The sequence below is a fragment of the Aulonocara stuartgranti genome, assembly GCF_965226115.1.
Source record: "Aulonocara stuartgranti genome assembly, chromosome: 1".
Lineage (NCBI taxonomy): Eukaryota > Metazoa > Chordata > Actinopteri > Cichliformes > Cichlidae > Aulonocara > Aulonocara stuartgranti.
Window position 1 is genome coordinate 37,438,768 of NC_138939.1, and position 20,391 is coordinate 37,459,158.

The 20,391-nt window shown below is 42.0% G+C and overlaps 1 protein-coding gene across 2 annotated transcripts; it reads left to right on the plus strand.

Moving 5' to 3' along the window:
* The first annotated feature begins 253 nt into the window (after positions 1 to 253).
* On the plus strand, positions 254 to 17,939 carry drd4b (dopamine receptor D4b). Of its 2 annotated transcripts, XR_014275292.1 has the most exons (5): positions 254 to 2,165; positions 4,002 to 4,114; positions 5,744 to 6,336; positions 15,020 to 15,102; positions 15,187 to 15,271. XR_014275292.1 is itself a non-coding variant. In XM_082526218.1 (4 exons), the coding sequence occupies exons 1-4, from the start codon at positions 1,917 to 1,919 to the stop codon at positions 15,387 to 15,389; spliced, it is 1,158 nt and encodes a 385-aa protein (XP_082382344.1). In that variant the 5' UTR covers positions 258 to 1,916; the 3' UTR covers positions 15,390 to 17,939. The 2 variants fall into 2 exon arrangements, 1 of the variants encoding a protein (XP_082382344.1); XM_082526218.1 differs by lacking the exon at positions 15,020 to 15,102 and having other exon boundaries at positions 258 to 2,165; positions 15,187 to 17,939.
* The last annotated feature ends 2,452 nt before the right edge of the window (positions 17,940 to 20,391 follow it).

Genomic DNA, 20,391 nt, shown 5'->3' on the forward strand with positions numbered 1-20,391 from the left:
TGTCCAGGAAACTTTAAGTGAAATGCTGTTACTGACCTGGTCATTTGCAGTGTCCATATCAGTGAATAGAAGACACACCAGGTGTTATCTCAGTGAGTCAGTGTGTGATTTTACCAACAGCGATCACAGGATTTCCCATTTTGGCATAATTCAGTTCTACTTCCTCACTCTAACTTCAAAGATGGGAGCGCTACCCTTGAAGAGCAGCAGTGGAAAACTTTTAATTATGAGACTTTAAAGTATGGAATAGAGTATTCCTCTACTGATGCGTTTCCAGGACTTTCAGTTTCAATCTGAGAAACAGAAAATTCCTAAGAGCAGATAGTCTTTAAAGGCGGTGATGCAGGCAGCACTTCATTACACATGACTGTGAAGCTCATTCTGCTTCTCAGACTCTAGCAGAATGACTTCGGCATCAGTTCCAGTATCATGATAACTGCTCATCGGGGCATATCCAATCAGTCATTCAGATATATGTCAGTCACCATATTCCTGAAATGTGTATTCAAGCATGAAAAATAGCAGAAAGAATGCCCAGCAATGGCATTAGATATGTGCAGATATCAGTAATGGCAGCCTTCATGGTTCAAGCGCCATATTATCCACTAACAACGCTAACATTTACAGACTCTCAGCAGAGCCGCCACTGCTAAAATTAGTTTTCTGAAGCCTTTATTTTCATTTGCTCATTTCTAAGCCACATATTTGATCATCAACACACGAAACAAGTAAAATCCAACACTGCCAAAATGCCCATTAAGTACTTGAAATGCTCATCATGTGATGACCGCCATGTGATACCCGGTTAAACCCAATTATATGACTTTAAATATAGTGCCAATATAGAGAGCTGCAGGCTTTTTTTGAGATGAAGAAGAAAATTATGAAAAAATAGGAGACTGCTGTTGATGTGAAACTAAAAGAAGCAGCTGAGATAAAAACCATAAACAGTGTAAAAGATAGATGCAACTATCTTCACATTACCCATTTGTTTCTCATGTTGCAACCACATGTAGCACACTAGTGGCTCTATCTTATATATGTTGTACTTCATTTACCATAAATAAATGTTAAAACTGAGATTATTATTGTTAATAATATTTTGAAATTTGATCCAGATTTGAGCAAAGTTGGGACAGGGGGTTACAGAGCATACACCTGTGTAGCATGTTTGGGTTATAACTGCAGCTTATTACAGCAAGTGTAGAGCGGCGCTTATATGAGCGCAGTTTGTGTTTCACCACTTTGGTCTCACTTGTTGCTGACGTTTTCCTCCTCTTCCTGATTGGCTAGCTTCAAAACTACTTGAATACTTTTAGAAAAAAGATCGAGTTCAAATATGTGTTTGAAATATGTCTCATTGTTACTCAGTGTAGCAGAAAATAATCATTCCGATTATATAAACAATTAACGAATGACTTCATGTAAAGTCTTTCCCATGTACTGATATTCAGAGCTGCAGTTTAGTGTAAGAAGTCTACATATGTGAGGAACAGCTGATTTCCACACTGTTTGCTGTCTCGGTCGAACCTGATTTGCCAACCTGCTGAGGCTGTTAACACATAAGCAGATTTATCCGGTTAAGCCGTTGCCTTCTGATTCGTCCACTTTGCACAGCTACCCCTTCAGTAGCGAGCAATTATCAGAGAATCCACATTTGACAGCCGGTCAAATTTGAAGAAAGGGTTCCTAAGGGCTGGTAACGTGGTTACATCGAGCGGTGTGGCTTTGCGCATCGGTTTCAGTGCGCACACTGGGCGCCGTGGATGCGCGTCCACGGAGAACAACTTAGCCCGACTTCATCTGGAAACCTTCTGCTTTCCTTAACGGCTTATAGATGAAAACTACCCTGGAGGAAACTCTTCGTAGGACAAGGAGCCCGTCAGTCTGCGGCGCACGGCGCAACACCGGCGACCATGTCGGACAACTTCACGGATTTTAACAACGACACCCTGCCGGCGGCCGCCGTCACACATTTAAACTTCCCAGCTCTCATTTTCGGGATTTTCTTGATCATCGTCGTCACCTGTGGAAATGTGCTCGTGTGTATAAGCGTTTACTTGGAGAAAGCTTTAAAAACCACTACAAACTACTTTATAGTGAGTCTGGCATTTGCAGACCTGCTGCTGGCGGTGCTGGTTCTCCCTCTCTTCGTTTACGCAGAGGTAAGAGCCGTATTACCCAACAGGCTTATCAGGTCAGCATTTAGTACAGCATGCGTGCAGATGAGTCTGACTGTGACTCGAAGAAAGCGTCAGACAGAAGATAAGCAGGTATCTCTACATCTCCTGCAGTTCAGATGCAACATTAACCAAGAGGAAATGAAAAATATATAAAGACTGAAGGCCGCACAGTGTGGCTTCAAGACTTCACAAAATCCAAGGTGCCCATAAGAACTTTAAAGGCCTGGAGACTATAGACGTAATAGACGTAACCAAGACGTACAAACCACTGTGCAAAAATAGCAAAACTGGGGAAAAAAAAACACATGCTTGCTACAAAAAACAGTAAAATGCAAACTTTAGACTCCAAACCCGTCTAAAATACCCTTAACCTCATAAGACCCGAACTCTTCCACAGCATGCATTTTTAATTTCTCTTTGCTATTTGGGCTGATTGGGACCTGATGAATGTAAAAACAAAGAATTTTTTTTGTTATTTTACCTGATTTTTGTTTCTGAGAAAAATGAGAGCCACATATGAGGACATCGGTTTTAAATTTCAATAGAACAGTGTCAGTAAAACGTCCCCGTTAGTGGACATCAGGCCCTTGTAGAGCAAAATTTAGTATTTTGGTCTAGACAGCCCAAAATGTGATGTCCACATATGTGGATGTCAGGAGGTTAAAGAAAAGAGCATGGAAACACAGAAAATAACAACTCCAAATATATGGTAAATGGCCTGCATTTATACAGCGCTTACTAGTCCCTAAGGACCCCAAAGCGCTTTACATATCCAGTCATCCACACATTCACGCACACATTCAAACACTGGTGATGGCAGCTACATTGTAGCCACAGCCACCCTGGGGCGCACTGACAGAGGCGAGGCTGCCGAACACTGGCGCCACCGGGCCCTCTGACCACCACCAGTAGGCAACGGGTGAAGTGTCTTGCCCAAGGACACAACGACCGAGACTGTCCAAGCCAGGGCTTGAACCGGCAACCTTCCAATTACAAGGTGAACTCCCAACTCTTGAGCCACAATCGCACGCAGATGCAAAATAACAAAGATGCAAACAGAGATACAAAAGAAACCGCAGAGTGACAAAATCAGCACATATCGGTAAAATGATTACCAAAAGAAAATGGCAAAAGGACTGCAAAAAGATGCAAAATGTGACGCTTCAGTTTCTAATAATGTGTGAGCCCTAAAGTACTAGTGGACAGAAAGCTGTTGTCTTGAATTCAGGTGTTTATTAATTATAACAATTCTGGAGGATTAACACTCAGATTGTTGTGACTTAGCGAGGTAGCTAATTATACTCATCAGAAAAAGAGCATCATAAAACAGAGACGGCTGTTCGTCTTTCATCAGGATAAATAAAGACCGAGGGGAGACAGTGGGAGCTTTATTCTGGTGTTGAGAAAAGGTACGACCCATAATTCACAACATCTGCAGGCAAAAGACCAGGATGTAGCCTTGCCTTCAGTATCAGGAGCCACCTGCCTGCATGCCTGCCTGTCTAAATATAATAGAGACGCCCTGCTGAGGCTTCCCCTTAAATCCTCCTTAACTAGCTGCATTTGAGATCTTGTTATCTGTGCCAGTGGTCACAGCCAGTTAATCTTCACACCAGTGCTTTGTCCACATACAGTCACTGGATTAGAAAGTCTGTCTGAAAGTTAACGCCTACTGTGCTTGCTGAAGAAGTCAGGGGACAGAGTCATGCTTCATGCAGGAACGTTTGTGGCACTAAGACAAGAGGATTGGGAATATTTGCAGTGAGTTTCTTTTGACTCAAGGTTTGTGTGTTTTTGTGTTTGTTTATGTGTGTGCAGTTTCAGGGTGGAGTCTGGTCCTTAAACATGCTGATGTGTGATGGCCTGATGACCATGGATGTGATGCTGTGCACCGCATCAATATTTAACCTCTGTGCTATCAGTGTGGACAGGTATACCTCTTTACGTTGCTCCTACATGCTTGCTTTTACTGTCAAAGGCATTCGATGAAGATGAGTCTGAAAGGTGAAAACTAACAAAAACACAGCAGATACTATGATTAATCCTTCAGCTGTTCTGGACACAAATACTTGCTACAAAGAAGAAAACGTAATATTAAAAAGGGAATTTCATCATATAGTTATTTCATTCAGATAACAGTGTAATCCAGATATACTCCTCACATTTTGTTTCCTATAAAATAATTAAGTTCCAAACTGAAATTCAAGTTAAAAACAAGCATTAAAACAAATGTTTCGTGGACTTTCTGTATCACCACATCCACACTAAACTGAAATTTCTCTATTTTTAAAGGCCAATGTCAGGTTATTTCAGTCTGGTGAATTAACCATTAATATGGCTGTTGTAGCTTTAACTTTGCAACTTTGGTGATTTGGAAGAGAACTCATCATTTACGGGAGAGCATGAAAAGGTCCAAGGTCACTGCAGCTTTTCAAAAAGCCTGATTTACTATAAATCATTACAGCTAAAATAAAATGACAGAAAATATAGCTGCTTAGGACGGATATATTCGTTTGCCAAGTTAAATCAATGTTGCGCCATGGGAGGTTGTAATGAATCAAAATTGTTTTTTGAATTCTCTCAAAGGCACAGCCACCACAAAATATTACTCTTGAGCACTGCAGCCAGTGAGTAAAGTAATCCTGAGTTCAGGATCACCATCAGGCCGGGGTCCTTCTGTGTGGAGTTTGCATGTTGTCCCCCGGTACTCCCACGTCTCCCACAGTCCAAAGACATGCAGTTAGTGGGGTTAGGTTAAATAGTTATCTGTGTTAGTCCTGCGACAGACTGGCGACCTGTCCAGGGTGCCTCACACCCTAAGACTGCTCGGATAGGCCAGAGGAAAAGCTGCGTGAAAACCTTACTCTGTTTAACATCAATTTTTTTAAATGAAATTTTCATAGAGGGGCTAAAAATTTTGTCCCTGTGTTTGTCTAAATGTCAGCAGACAGTCATCCAAAGCCTTTAATAGACTGAGTCCACTTTACAAATGACTGTCAAAGCTCCCAGGTCTATCTTTTTATTTAAAACCTCCAAACAACGCTTACGTACCCAGCGTGATCGATCAAGGTAAAAAGTATAACTTGACAGTAACTATGACTGAATTAGTCTCCGGAGTCTTTGCTCAGTGACACGAGGACAGAGAATTATTTTTGTAACTCAGAATAATTCAGCTTTGACACTGAAATTTACATTTTTAACCTTATACATTTGAAGTAACAGGAAATACTGAAATGAAAATCATGCAATATAAACTCTGAACAGCTGTGTTACTGTAAGAATAACAGTTTTTTCCAGTGTTGTGAACCAGGCTGAGACTTCCTGTCAGAAGTGGACAAAAGCTAAATGTTTCCTAGGACAAAGTTTAGATTATTTTACTTCTTTTACTTACCAAAAGACTATTTACCAGTATTTAATGTATTTAATGATAGCTTTACTAAAAATGATTAGACAATCAAATTTGGACTACACATAGACTACGAATGGAAACCAAAATGCTTCCAAGCGCTTGAGATCATGATGTTAAACATATCCTTGTGAACGCTTCTTTCTTTCTGCAGGTTTATTGCCGTGTCCATTCCACTAAACTACAACCGCAAACATGTGGACCATCGTCAGATCATCCTGCTATCTGCCACCTGGCTGCTGGCCTTAGCAGTGGCCTCGCCTGTCATATTTGGCATCAACAACGTACCTAACCGTGATCCCACAGAGTGTAAATTGGAGGACAACAACTATGTGGTGTATTCCTCAGTCTGCTCCTTCTTCATTCCTTGCCCCATCATGGTCCTGCTCTACTTTGGGGTTTTCCGCGGGCTGCGTCGCTGGGAGGAGACCCGTAAGGCCAAACTACGAAGCAGCATCGAGGCCTGCAGGAAGCTGCAGCACGCCGCCATCACCACGACCCTCGCCCCAGTGCCGGGCACCATCCCTGGACCTCTGCCCATGCCTCTGCCCAGGATTATTGAGAGAGATCTAGCCCAGTCTCGCATGGATGATTCTGGCGACTACATACAACAGGAGATTCCTTATCCACGGCAGTACAGAGAGAACTCGGTGCCTACGCTGACCTTCAGCCAGCAGCAAATGAAGACGAGAGCCAAGCTCAACAGCAGGGAGAGGAAAGCTATGAAGGTCCTGCCTGTCGTAGTAGGTGAGTGCCTTTATTGGTGAGCCAGCAGCACCCGAGGACCGTTAGTGTTACCAAGCTTTAGTCCAAATCAGTGTTTTACAACTCTGGGTGGATAGTTGACAGAAGCAGCGCTGCTGTGATAACCTGCACTGTAGGATTTGATCTGTAGCTCCTCTGCCTGCTGTCGAAACACGTTGACCTAAGTGTTCCTGTTATTTCTAGCAGGCTTTTCGCTGTCGCTCGGTTTACGTTCATTCATCCGTTCAATCATTCACATCAATGATTCGAGTCGACAGGAGGTTTGTGTTGTGATCGCTAAAAAGGGAGACGAATCAGAGTTTCCTGAGCTCATTTCCTGTTGGTCAGCTGGCATCAGAAATGTTTTGGGAAAAGCAGAAAGCAGCGTGTCACAGTTCTCTTATGATGCCTCCGTCCAAGCACGCACGAGCTGTGCTGCAACCTCAGAGGCTGCAAATGAAGCTGACATAATTCTGGTGTAAGCCGAAAAGCCTCAACTATAAATGAAATCAAGTTAAAACTGATTTAGGACACTTTCTCATGGGGAGTATGACCTTTAATACAAGTGTAACAGTGAACTAGGTTTTATAATCTTTCTAATCTAATATAAATAATGTTAGCTGAATGTTGCTGTTGAACAAACGAAAGCCCATCCAGGGCTTGGTTTATATTTTTATGTATCTCTTCCAATAACATGGATCTTTTCCTATTATGTGGCTGAGCTTCCATAGTTACTCAGTTACAGCTTGTTGGACAAAGATACTGAAACACAGAAAACTGCTGTTTCTTCTCATTTTGGTTACACAAAGAAGCTTGTATTGTGCACGTCTGTCACAGATTATAAACCAGTGACACACCTGCATAGCAGAATCTAGACTTACAGGCCAACAATCTAGATGTCCAACCGCAGCTGAACTGAGCAGAGACCGAATGTGGAGCTGCAGATTGGAGCAGTGCGAATGCTGGAAGAGAGCGAGGCCGATGGCAGACGTGGACAAGATGACACATTTGAATTGTTCTACTTTTACGGTAACTTATTAAAATGTGTTTCTTATCTTGTTGTAGCCAGCTTGAGGTTATTTTTAAAGTACAGGCAGAGACTGATTCAGTCTTTCATAGTGAAGGCCCCGTTTTTTATAACCAATAACAGAGGCGGATTACGGGGGGGGGGTGGTGTTTATAGGCTCTGTTTTGAGTTTTGTTCAAAACTAAATGACTTCATAAAGGGGAAAATATATATCACTGATCCAGAATTAAAACAGGACTACAACAGCTCAAAATCAGGACTACTTAGGACTTAACCAAGACAGACCCAGAATCAGAACTAGATGATAGTAGCACTAAAAATCATCATAGACCTGCACTACACTTATTTTTTAATTCTACCAAAGTCCACTATTTAGATTCAGAAACATTTATATAATTATTTACCCTTGTTGTGCAAACAAGCCTGCAAAACTTAATAAATATAGAATTTGAAAAATAACAAACCTAAAAAGAAACACTAGGTACGAGATACATGAGGACCTATGATACCGTGATACTTTTGGTAAACAACCATTTGACTAACATGTGTGTCTCACCTGCTCTTGTTCCTCTCTCTCTCTCTCTGTTCCTCTCTCTCTCTCTCTCTCTCGCTCTCTCTGTTCCTCTCTCTCTCCCTCTCTCTCTCGCTCTCTCTCTCTCTCTGTTCCTCTCTCTCTTTCCCTCTCTCTGTTCCTCTCTCTCTCGCTCTCTCTCCCTCTCTGTTCCTCTCTCTCTCGCTCTCTCTCCCTCTCTGTTCCTCTCTCTCCCTCTCTGTTCCTCTCTCTCTCTCTCTCTCTCTCAAACACCAACATCATCAAATATACAGTTGAAACCAGATGTTTACAAACTCTTCATTGCTGACAATCAAGCCAACACATTTTCGAAACAACTCTGGCTGATTGGGACCCACACCCAGTTTCACACCTTGGCTCAGGCGATTAGAGGATCATCAGGGGGTCCTTTTGTCCCTCTGTGGGGGGAAACTCCCACTAGGTTTATATCTGGGACTCTCCACCATTTGACCTTAGAACTGAAGAAGCTTCTCGGATGAGAGGTGAAACGTCTTCAAGCAACTTAAAGAAGTCCAGACGCTTTTCTTTGCAAGCTCCTTTGACTACGATGACCTGGATGACTGAGAACCTTCACAGACATATCTATGTAGACTATGCACATATCATACAGTTGAGTGCATAATCACATTTCAGTCATTCAGTCCTTTGGTTTGTTATAAATGCATATTGTGAGAGTGAACCTAACAGAAACCTTTAATAGTGTATCACAGTGTATCACATTTTTTACATATTAAATTAACTCTGAAAGAATGTCCTGTGGTCAGGCTGAAACCATTACTCACTCTGTGGCGGCAAAGAAAACCATCTCTCTTCTCTTTAGTTTTTCCTCCGTGGCAAATCCTTACGGGCCATCTTACAGTGAATTTGATCTTTTGTGTGTGTGTGTGTGTGTGTGTGTGTGTGTGTGTGTGTGTGTGTGTGTGTGTGTGTGTGTGTGTGTGTGTGTGTGTGCTTCACCTGTGGAGGTCACTGGTCTGTCACAGAATGACACAGAACCATTCACACTCCACACCAAAGGGTCGGATGAGCAACAGATTTCAACCCAAGACTTTCTTGCTGTGAGGCAGCAGTGCTGACTACTAATATCAGTGCCACGGGGGCGTCACATTTGTAGGTAAATGCCCTTTTCAAACCATTACTTAACCCAACACCTGAGGAACAGAAACAAAGATTGTGACCATATTTAATACTTGTGGCCAGCTGCTGACTTTGTCACTATCACTGTAGGTTTTCTGTACAGACAAGTGGTAGCTGTTACACAGACCACTAAAAGATTGGACAACTGTAAGAAAAAGCAGGAAAAACAAGGGAATTTTGGTTTTGGGAGCTTGTTGTTGACTGAGAGCTAGCTGGAGACGAGTTTAGCCTGGCATATGGACAGCTGGAGCTATGGATGAGTAACTAGTTTGGTAGAATAGAGCAGGCGTTTAATAGACTAGCAGAATATACACACTGGGAGGCTGCTGCGTTGTTATGGTTCAATGAGCAAAGAGCTGTGGGATGGCCGTTTAATGAGAGGAAAGTGGGGGATGCACATTTATGACAAAAGAAGACTTGCCTGGTCTAGGTTTGGTGTGACGCATATAGACACTGACAGTTAGCCAAGTCTACAGTCAGGCTGAGTGGAAGTGGCAGAGCCGGGTATTTAAAGGGCTTGATGACTGAGTAAGCTGCAGCTGCTAAAGCTCTGGTTCCAATACACCTGCCACACACACACACACACACACACACACACACACACACACACACACACACACACACACAGACACACACAGACACTACAGGACTAACGGCAGGTCAACCTGACCCAGAAAGGGATGTGTGGGGGAGTCAGATTTGGAAGCTACAATACTACTCATTATCCAAATGTCAGTCATTATCAGTATCTCTCTCTCTCTCTCTCTCTCTCTCTCTCTCTCTCCATGTATATATTTATATATATACACACTCACAGGGCTCTAGACTAACTTTTTGCCACGGTTGCACTGGTGCACCTTTTCTTAGGCTAGGGCTGGGTATCATCACTGATTTCTATAATCCATTCGATTCCAATTCACAAAGTCCCGATTTGATTCAACTTTGCCTCAGACAGTCAGAAATATTATAATTCTGATCATTTATCAGTACTGACACTTGTGAGACTTTATCAGAGATGTGAGCATCACAGCAGAGGCCTTTGTGTCAAAGTAACTGAGAATAAAACTCAGAAAAACATGAAGCAGATTTTCCTGGCCTGGCTTTTTATAGCAGATAACCTTAAAAAATTCTGCATTTTGCATAATTTTAAAATGTTTAAATTCCTGTCCGAGGTCATTTAAGTAAAAAGATTAAAAAAAATAAAAAAAGACAGCGGCCGACAGCGCTGTAAACAACAGTAGACTGATGGGTAATAAGCGAATGAATAATGCAGAAAACAGAGATTTGAATGGTAAATGGCCTGTATTTATATAGCGCTTTACTAGTCCCTAAGGACCCCAAAGCGCTTTACATATCCAGTCATCCACCCATTCACGCACACATTCACACACTGGTGATGGCAAGCTACATTGTAGCCACAGCCACCCTGGGGCGCACTGACAGAGGCGAGGCTGCCGGACACTGGCGCCACCGGGCCCTCTGACCACCACCAGTAGGCAACGGGTGAAGTGTCTTGCCCAAGGACACAACGACCGAGACTGTCCAAGCCAGGGCTCGAACCGGCAACCTTCCGATTACAAGACGAACTCCCAACTCTTGAGCCACGATCACCCCAATTTGAGAGAGAGAGAGAGAGAGAGAGAGAGAGAGAGAGCGCGCTGTGCATGAAGTGTGATTTTATCGTGGTGGAAGCAAAACAGCAAAAGTCAGAGTGAATTCATGACGATGTTTATCAAATGTGAAGCGTAGTTTGATCTTCTTTTGCTGCTGGTTCAGTGAATTTTGGTTGGAGAGAGACAAAACCTGCAGCTCAGACTCTAGCGCAAAAAAGACGTAAACACAGCGCGGACCCGATGCATCAGAATCGGTGAGCTGTCGGCTTTCAGCCCCGACGGCTTGTCTGTCTACGGGCCGTCGGGTGAGAAAGCCGAGAAAGAGAAAGCTGATTCTGTTGCGTGGGGTCTGCTCTGCGTTTACGTCTTTGTGTGGAGTCCGTGTACCTGCTCTCATTTACTGTTTGGTGGTTGTTGAAATAGTTTTATGAGCTTTAACCTGAAATTCTGGCGTTTCTGGCAAAATAAGTTTATATTTAAATGTCAATTCAGGATTTAATGAATCGATATCGCTTTATTCAAGCTACTCACCTCTCTATCCAAATCAAATGTACACACGAAGCACTACGGGAATATCTGGACCACGGCCAATCAGAGAGGCCCCGCCCCTGACTGTCTCTGATTGATTTAGACCACGATAGGGGCATAATGTGTGTCTGCTGTTGACCACACGGAGACGTTCAGAGTGGCGGAATTTGTTTTTGGGTTTTTTGTAGCAAAGAAAAAAAAGATTCATAACTCTATATTTCAGATTCCTGATAGCGCTTTAATTCAATTCAATTCAGTTTTATTTATACAGCACCAAATCACAACAGTTGCCTCAAGGTGCTTTATATTGTAAGGCAGACCCTACAATAATAGATACAGAGAAAAACCCAACGATCATATGACCCCCTATGAGCAAGCACTTTGGCGACAGTGGGAAGGAAAAACTCCCTTTTAACAGGAAGAAACCTCCGACAGAACCAGGCTCAGGGAGGGGCGGGGCCATCTGCTGTGATTGGTTGGGGTGAGAGAAGGAAGACAGGATAAAGACATGCTGTGGCCACCCTTTAGTGACAGCTCTGCAAACCCTCGGCCTTCTTTCAGTGAGCTTCATGCGTGACGACTGTGACAGGACTGTGACAGGAAGATGGCGCCTTTGCTCGGCTTGCCGTCTACCTGCCTATGCTGTGTTGTATTTTATGCTTTTATATCAGCCCTGACGTTTAATATATGGAGCTATGCTGCTGTGATTTACGACCGTTCTTCCTTGCTCCACATCAAAGACTCTATGGAACGTCTTTATGATTACTGGGACAGTTATAGAAAAACTTTTCCCCCACCATTTGTGCACTCTTCCACCTCACTGGATTACTTCTTGCTACCTGCGAAACATGCCCTAAGCAATTCCAAGAAGAAATCGAGGAAAAGAGGCTGTAGGGCTGGCATCCAGGTACACATCAGACGAGACTACAGATCGGAGATTTCCCGACTCGTCTGGAGGCGTCCCCGGTTTCTGCTGCCAGTTACCCTTCCGGATTTGATTGGAAACACGTACTTGCAGCCACTACAGCGTGGATCCTGCCCATCTGATGCTCTGGATTTTGCCGATTATCTCCCCACCGCTGCGCCCTCACAGCCCGCATCGCACAACCGGTGGTTGGCCCCGCCGGTTCCGTGGCGCTGCTGGAGACCTCGCGTGCGGGCACGGTGTTTGCTGTCAATTCCACTCCGACAAGCTGATGGGAACCCTGCGCTGTCAGCTTTTAATCGGATCGCGCTCTTGAACGCCCGCTCCATCGCAAACAAATCCTTCTCTCTGAATGAGCTCTTCACAAGGAAAAGCCTGGACTTTCTGTTTCTCACCGAAACATGGCAGAGGGATGGCGAATTTATTCACCTAAATGAACTGCGTCCTGCAGACTGCTCTTACTTGGGCGCCCCCCATTTAGGTCGCCGTGGTGGAGGTCTTGCCGTTGTCTTTAAGGACAGTTTCACCTGCAGAGGTATGCAAACTGAAAACTATTCTTTCTTTGAGTCGCAAACAATTAAGGTGGGCTCTACGAACATCTTTCATTGTGTTTTAGTCTATCGCCCTCCTGGCCCTGCTACTGAGTTCTTAAAGGATTTTATGGACTTCTTATCTTCTATTATCAAGCTGGAGAAAGCTTTAATTCTTGGGGATTTTAACATTCATATTGATGATGCCTCATCTAACTCTGCAGCTGAACTTCTATCTATATCCGAGTCTTTTAACTTTGTCCAACATGTCTCCGGTCCAACCCATGTAAAAGGCCATACCTTGGACCTTGTTTTTTCCTTTGGCCTCAACATTGGCAATGTGTTTGCTGAGGATGTACATTTGAGTGATCATAACTGTATCTTTGTTGAACTTAATTTTAGCTCTAAATAGACGCCTGTGAAGTTAAAAACTCATAGACGCATAATAACTGAGACTACTGCTGAGAGGTTCTCCATTATGTTTGACAGGTCTCCACTTGTTATGATGTAAATGTTCTTATTCAGTCTTTTAATAGGGAATGCACATCCATTTTGGATCAAGTGGCACCTATTAAAACAAGCTCGGCTTTACAAAAGAAGACATGCCCTTGGATAAATGAGTCTATCTTAAACTTAAGGAGAATATGCCGCAAAATAGAACGACTATGGAAGAAAACCAAACTTGACGTACACAGGCTCCATCTTCGAGATCTCATGCTCTCCTTAAATGACACAGTGAGAACTGTTAGATCAGAATATTTTTCTAGACTCATAACAAAAAACAAGAGAAATCCCAAGTTTCTTTTTGACAAAGTTAGTGCTATTGTCTCCCCAGACTAGCTAGTTTATTGTGATGGTGCTTTGTTTTCTCTATTATTATGTTGCTCTTTGTTGTTTGCTGTCTCCTCTGTTTGGTTTTTTTTTGTTTGTTTTTTTTTTTTTCTCCATACAGGTGACCCAGGAGTTCTTTTTTTTCTTCTCTCTCTTCCCCCCCCTTCTCACCGTCTCTTCTCCCCTTTGGTTTTCTTTCTTTCTCTCCCCCTCTTTCTCTCATTCCTGTCCTATTTATTTAGAAAAAAAAAAAAAAAAAAAAAAATGACAAAGGATGAACTGAAGCTCTGCCATCACGTAATGTCGCATACTGCTGTTTCTGATGTCATTTAGAAAAAAAAAAAAAAAAAAAACATGAAAGGGCTAGCCCGCCTACAGGTTGTTCAAAACTCTGCAGCGAGGCTACTGACCCGCTCGAACAAGGGTACTCATATGACCCCTGTTTTAAAGTCGCTGCACTGGCTACCAATCAGATTCAGGTTCCATTTTAAAATTCTAGTTTTAACTTTTAGAGCATTACAGAGACAGCCCCCCCACCCCCTACATTGCTGATCTGATTCATACACATACCTCCACTCGTAACCTGAGGTCAGCAAACCAAACCCTTTTAGTGGTCCCCCACACTCGTTTTAAAACCCGAGGGGACCGATCTTTCCAAGCTGTTGCACCCAGATTGCGGAATGCACTTCCCCTATTTCTACGGGGTTTGGACTCAGTGGAGACCTTCAAAAAGCAGCTAAAGACATTTTTATTTCAAAAAGCTTTTAATTAGACCAGGGTTTTCATGGTGTATTTTATGACTGTATTATGTTTTTACCTTGTAAAGCACTTTGTGACATATGTCTGTGAAGGGTGCTATATAAATAAACTTTACTTACTTACTTACTTAGTCACCTGAGATGGTTTCACCTCACAGGTGTGCCTGTCAGGGTTCATTTGTGGAATTTCTTGCCTTCTTTATGGAGTTGGGACCATTAGTTTTGTTGTGCAGCAGTCAGGTTGGTACACAGCTGACAGCTCTATTTGACAACTGTTAGAATTCATATTATGGCAAGAACCAATCAGCTGAGAAAAGAGAAATGACAATCCATCATTACTTTAAGAACTGAAGCTCAGTCAGTCTGGAAAATTACATAATTCCTTTATGGGCAAATAGCTGCTAAGAAACTACATGGCATCCTGTTAAGACACCATTTTAACCACCACCAAGAAAAAGAAACAAGCAGAAGGGATTTGTTTGGGCCAAGAAACAGAAGGAGTGGACATCAGACCAGTGGAAATCTGTGCTTTGGTCTAATGAATCCACATTTGAAATCTTTGGTTCCACCTGCCGTGTCTTTGTGTGACACAGAAAAGGGAAACGATGGTTCCTACTGTGAAACATGGAGGAGCAGATGTGATGGTGTGGGGGAGCTTTGCTGGTGACACTGTTGGGGATTTATTTAAAATTGAAGGCATATTGAACCAGCATGGCTACCACAGCATCCTACTGCGACATGCATCCCATCATTTATTTTTCAACAGGACAATGACCCCAAACACACCTCCAGGCTGTGTGAGGGCTGTTTGACCAAAGAGTGATGGAGTGCTGTCCAGACCTTTGACTGGTGTGTGTGTATGCTCATATGAATCTGTCAGTTACAACTTAAAGTGAAAAGAAACTTGATTTCCCTTTTGTACGCTCTCCACAGGTTGCTTCTTGTTCTGCTGGACTCCATTCTTTGTGGTCCATACGATGCGAGCCGTGTGTCTGACATGCAGCATCCATCCTGGTCTAATGAGCACTGTCACCTGGTTGGGCTACGTCAACAGTGCTCTCAACCCCATAATTTACACCATGTTCAACACAGAGTTCAAGAAATTCTTCAAGAAATGCTTCCGCAGCTGCTGCTGACAACAGATTTCCCACCACAGACTCTGCAGTGAGCTGAAGGCGGAATGACGAGACTGGGAATGGGTTTTGGAAGGATTTACAGGATTTACAGCATATGACTTCTGCTGGAAAGTCAGAGGTTTTCAGTTTAACCACTTACTTATGGTTGATAGTGGCTTGCTGACAACTTATTAAGATTGTTTCTAAGTTGCAAATACTGATCTTATAAATTCCATATCTGGGTCTGTTTTCTCCGTTGATGACGTGATTTTGTGATCCCCACGAATTACGGCCTAGAAAAAACTAACAGTGCATTTGTGGAAAGCTACAGAAAACAGATGAACACAGCCTCCCTTATTGAAAACAGAGATTTCACTTTGTCTACATGGCACTTTTTTTGGAATATACTGTCCATCAGCCTTGGCTGGCTGGGGTTACTGTGAGCCAGTTCCACAGAAGGACATGAGCATCTCAAAACATCTCCAACTATACGGAAAGACTGAGTAAGCTTCAACAGAGCAGAATGACAAGCAGCTAAAAGCAGCTTCAAGAGCAAAAGCTTGTCTAAAATCAGCCACTCATGCCTACTGTTATGAATAAGCATAAAGCAACAGTTTGGCATGATGTGTTTCTTGCAGACAGATAAAGAAGATAAACACCGGTCTCATGTTTGTGTGGTAAATATGAAGCTACAGCCAGCAGCTGCCTAGCTTAACTTAGCTCAGAGTAGCTTAGCTTAGCTCAGTATAGCTTAGCTTAGGCTAAAGGCTGGAAAGAATAGAAACATTAAAAACATTGTACAGCTCTGAATTATCGTCATCTCGGCCACATAGTAGCAATTTTCAGTCGTTAGAAGCAGAATTAGTAATCAGTGCTCGCTTATGAGTTACCCACTGAATAAAGACTTTTATAGTATTAGATGTGATTAGTGGCACAGCAAGATGCACTATGTAGGGTTACAAGTCCTACTTTGACTCTGCTCAGAAGACTGTATTGCCTCCTTTACATTACCAGTCTAGAATCTAGTGTGCGACCTTTTCCAGCCTTTATGCTAATCATAGCTGAGCTAAACAACCTCTGTGAGTGTGTTTGACTGAGTGGAAGGATATAATGATGTTGTGTTTATTCTATCTTCAGGTAAGAAACCATTCAAGTGTTTCCATACATAACAGACTGAATAAATTTTTTGATATAATGAAAAGTTCACATCAGTTCAATTTAGACTGCTTCTAGATCAGGCATGGCTAATCTGTAAAACTGTGCATCAGATCTTGTCGTATGAATTGTCAGGTACAGTTAAGCATTGTAACTGCCTAACTGATTTTAGCTGAAAATGGAAAAATGTTTTTCCTTCAGAGAAAGAGGATTTTGGAACGAGACCCAAAGTGTGAAAGATAACAATATTTAGTCATGAACTGCTGACATCTAATGAGCTGGTGTGAACCTCTTCAATGGTATACAACACTGAATATAGCACAGTCGAAACTAGCTTACTTTAACTGCTTTAAAGTAATTTTAAGATATGTAATAATGAAATGATTCATATAATATTAGTAGCTTTATGCCTTAAATTCAAAGGATGTTCTTGTCCATCATGATAGAATTGATCCATCTAAAACACATGCAAAAAAATGTAAGCTGTCGTGGAAATAATGAGTAATTTATTCCTTTCTCTGCTTCAGCGCTGAAGGAACTGCACGTCTACATAAAGTTTTGTTATATATACTATATTTGCTCAACTTCTCATTATTACAGGAAATGAGTGGTATTAATAATTCTTTTTAAATTGCTAAATAACAGCAGCTTATGATACTTAAGATACCACATGTTCCTTCTGCAAACATTATTTTCTACATTTTCTTTCACATATAGACACATAATATGTAGTATGATTGTAATGCATGTTGTAAGGGGAAGAAAATTACAATAGTTTTCTGATACTGTAAGAAGACATTCTTGTTGGTTTAGTTCAAGGCATAATATAATGAAAATGTGTGCCATTTTAACGAGCATTTGTTGTTAATGTAAGAAACCATGCTAATATTGTTATTGTTCCTAGAGCAATATTACAGGAATATAAGATAAAACAACTATTGCTGTCTCACAAGATTCCAGTTAAAGCACATTATTGCTGAATAATACCGAAAAATCTTAAAAACAGCTGTAGACGTTGCAATTTTATTTGGTCATTGGTGTATTTCCAGTGTGCTTGATGCTGAATGAAAGCTCACAGAAAGTTTTTCCACGTTTTGTGAGTGGTATCATTACCACTCTGTGTTTTGTTACTGACTGTGCCTACTGTATGCCACATCCACACTTTAAGTGGGAAAGTTTCTAATAAAATGTTTCATCTTTCTAAAAGCTCATCTTTAGTGGCCTTCATCTGAAATCTAATCAGCTCGGTTTGAGGTTGGCGTGGTGGGTGTATGGCATCGTTGGATGTGCCAGAACACGTCGTTCCAGGCACACAGACCACATCCCAGATGTGGTTTTAGCTCATTCTCATGGAGAGAGAAGGGACTGTGTACTGCATGTTAGTGTCATTTGTAAAAATCAAAATTTTTGATAAAGGTGGAGTTCAGAAATAAGCTGTGTCCTTTTTACTCGCGTAAATCATTTTGCGTCTTTCTTAAGCTGAGCATACAATTATTTCAGCTCCTGCTCAAACTGTAAGATTGACTCGCAGGGGTTAGGTCACAATATCTTCTCTCGCCCTCTCTCTCCCTCTCTCACTCACACACACACACACACGCACACACACACATACCACCACCACCATCAACTTTGTTAAATTGCTAATGAAAAACATAATTGAGCACCAATGTCCATCCAACTCTTTTCACGGTTGTTGTGGTCTTGATAATTTTGTGAGGCCACATCGAAGAGGCTCGGATGAGCCAAAGTTCTACAAGTTGTGCCTCCGTCGCTTGTGTCCAGATCACACGCTGCACTGCTGCTCCGTCTTTTCACTTCCATTTCTGTGTTTGTGCGTGCGCAGTGTGAGAGGCTGCGGTGACACCCTCACGAGGGGCGACAGGATTTCAAACAGGTTTGATTTTCTTACGACCAAAGGATTGATGATTTCCATGGTCGTGAGGTGTTAATCGCTTCTCGTTACCCCACGTATACTACACGATGCACGACGCACGATGATTAAGGCGAAACTTGGGCCGATCCCTAAAACGGTCACACGACTGAAAAATCAGCTCAAAATGACCTCAAAATCGCACCGTGTATGCCCAGCTTTAGGCATGATGAGGCTTTTGTAACCACTTTGCAGTTATTCTTGAGGCTCTTTGGTAGTTGTTTGTTTATAATCGAGGGAGTTTTGTGTAGTCATTTTGTTTGAGGTCGTCATGTCTCTGTCGTTATTTTGTTCTTTTTCAGGCGATTCTCTCTCTTTATAGTCACGTTATTAACCTAATAAGAACATTTTGTCTCATTGCTGCTATTTCTCTTTGAGGCCGTCATGTCTCTATCTAGGACCTGTTTCCTGTTTCTCTTTGACATGGCTTTCTGTCCTTTTGGTCATGTTGTGTGTCATTGTGGGCGGTTTAATAGTTTTGTTATCTGTGTCTGGCTGACCAGCTTCACTTCATCACAGTCACAGTGGCGGAGCGGGGGGGGGGGGGGGGGGGGGGTGGCTTACTGGGCTTAAGCCCGGGTTGTTTTTTCAGAAGCCCGGGGTCTTTTGGAGTGTAATTTTTTCATAGTTAGATGCCTGGCTGACAACTGTATAAAACAAAAACTACATACAATATTCGAAGCACATAGCGCACACTGTGGGAATTTATGACTCTGCGTAAATCCCCCCAGGCACTAAGCGAGGGGGCGGGGGCAGCTGCTGCCTGCGAGTGCGCTGTTGGAGAAGCGCAGGGAGGCAGACAGAGGAGAACTGAAGTTCGACCAGGTACCAAAGCAAATCATTCGTACTGTACAAATAATGTAAATATGACGGTGAATCACGAAAGATTGATATCAAACTGATCACTTGACCAATTTTACGTTACTTTCTCTTCGAGTGAATCAACAAATGAATGAAAAGGAATGAAAAGCGGAACAACAACAATGCTGTTTCTTTAGAGAGTCTTAGCTTACATGTGTGTTTATTTCATATTTTCAGTTGTTTCCCTCCACGGCTAAATAAATCGGTTTCACTAATGCACTGATATACAAGAATGGACATAAGGAGCTTCTTTCAAAGAAAAAACTCAGGTAGATGTTATTTTATATATTATGCTTTGTATGTTGTTCAGTATATTTCTATGCAAAACAAGAGGAACTTCAACACACAGCAGTACATTCACAGTTGAAACCAGATATTTACATACACTTTATGGAAAACACAAGAACAATTTTTTACTGTACAACAACAATTTAGAGTAAACTTGTTTTGTTTTGGTTAAATAAATATTGAAATATCTTTTGAATTAGTTAAATGTCAGAATAAAGAGAGACAGGGCTTCTATTTTTATCACTTTCATCAAATTTAGGAGTACATGTACACTAAGTTTATTGTTCATTAATAAGAAAACTGCAGACGATTCCATTCTGAGCTGAAGAAGCTTCTGATTGGTTAGTAGAGTCCATGTGAGTAAATTGGTGGCACAGCTGTGGATGCATATAAGGCAAAACACAGAGCCTGTTTCTGTGACATGGGAAAATCAAGAGATGTCAACCAAAACACCAGGAACAGAACTGTGGAGCTTCATAAGTGTGGCTCAATTTGAATACAATTTGGTGCCATTTACAATTAAGAAATACAGACAGTTTCTCTCTTTACTCTTAAATTTAACAAATATGTTTTTTATATTTATCAATCTAAAAAAAAATAAACATTTAGTCTGATTTGATGTTACAATTAAAAAAGTGTTTTTATCTGAAGAGTATTTAAACATCTGGTTTCAACTGTATATTTGATGATGTTGGTGTTTGAGAGAGAGAGAGAGAGAGAGAGAGGAACAGAGAGGGAGAGAGAGGGAGAGAGGAACAAGAGCAGGTGTAGTGCAGGTCTATGATGATT

Coding starts and splice junctions, on each gene's coding strand:
- drd4b (XM_082526218.1), top strand. CDS start 1,917: ATGTCGGACAACTTCACGGATTTTAACAACGACACCCTGCCGGCGGCC. Junction 2,166..4,001: donor CTCTCTTCGTTTACGCAGAG/GTAAGAGCCGTA, acceptor ATGTGTGTGCAG/TTTCAGGGTGGAGTCTGGTC. Junction 4,115..5,743: donor TGTGCTATCAGTGTGGACAG/GTATACCTCTTT, acceptor TTCTTTCTGCAG/GTTTATTGCCGTGTCCATTC.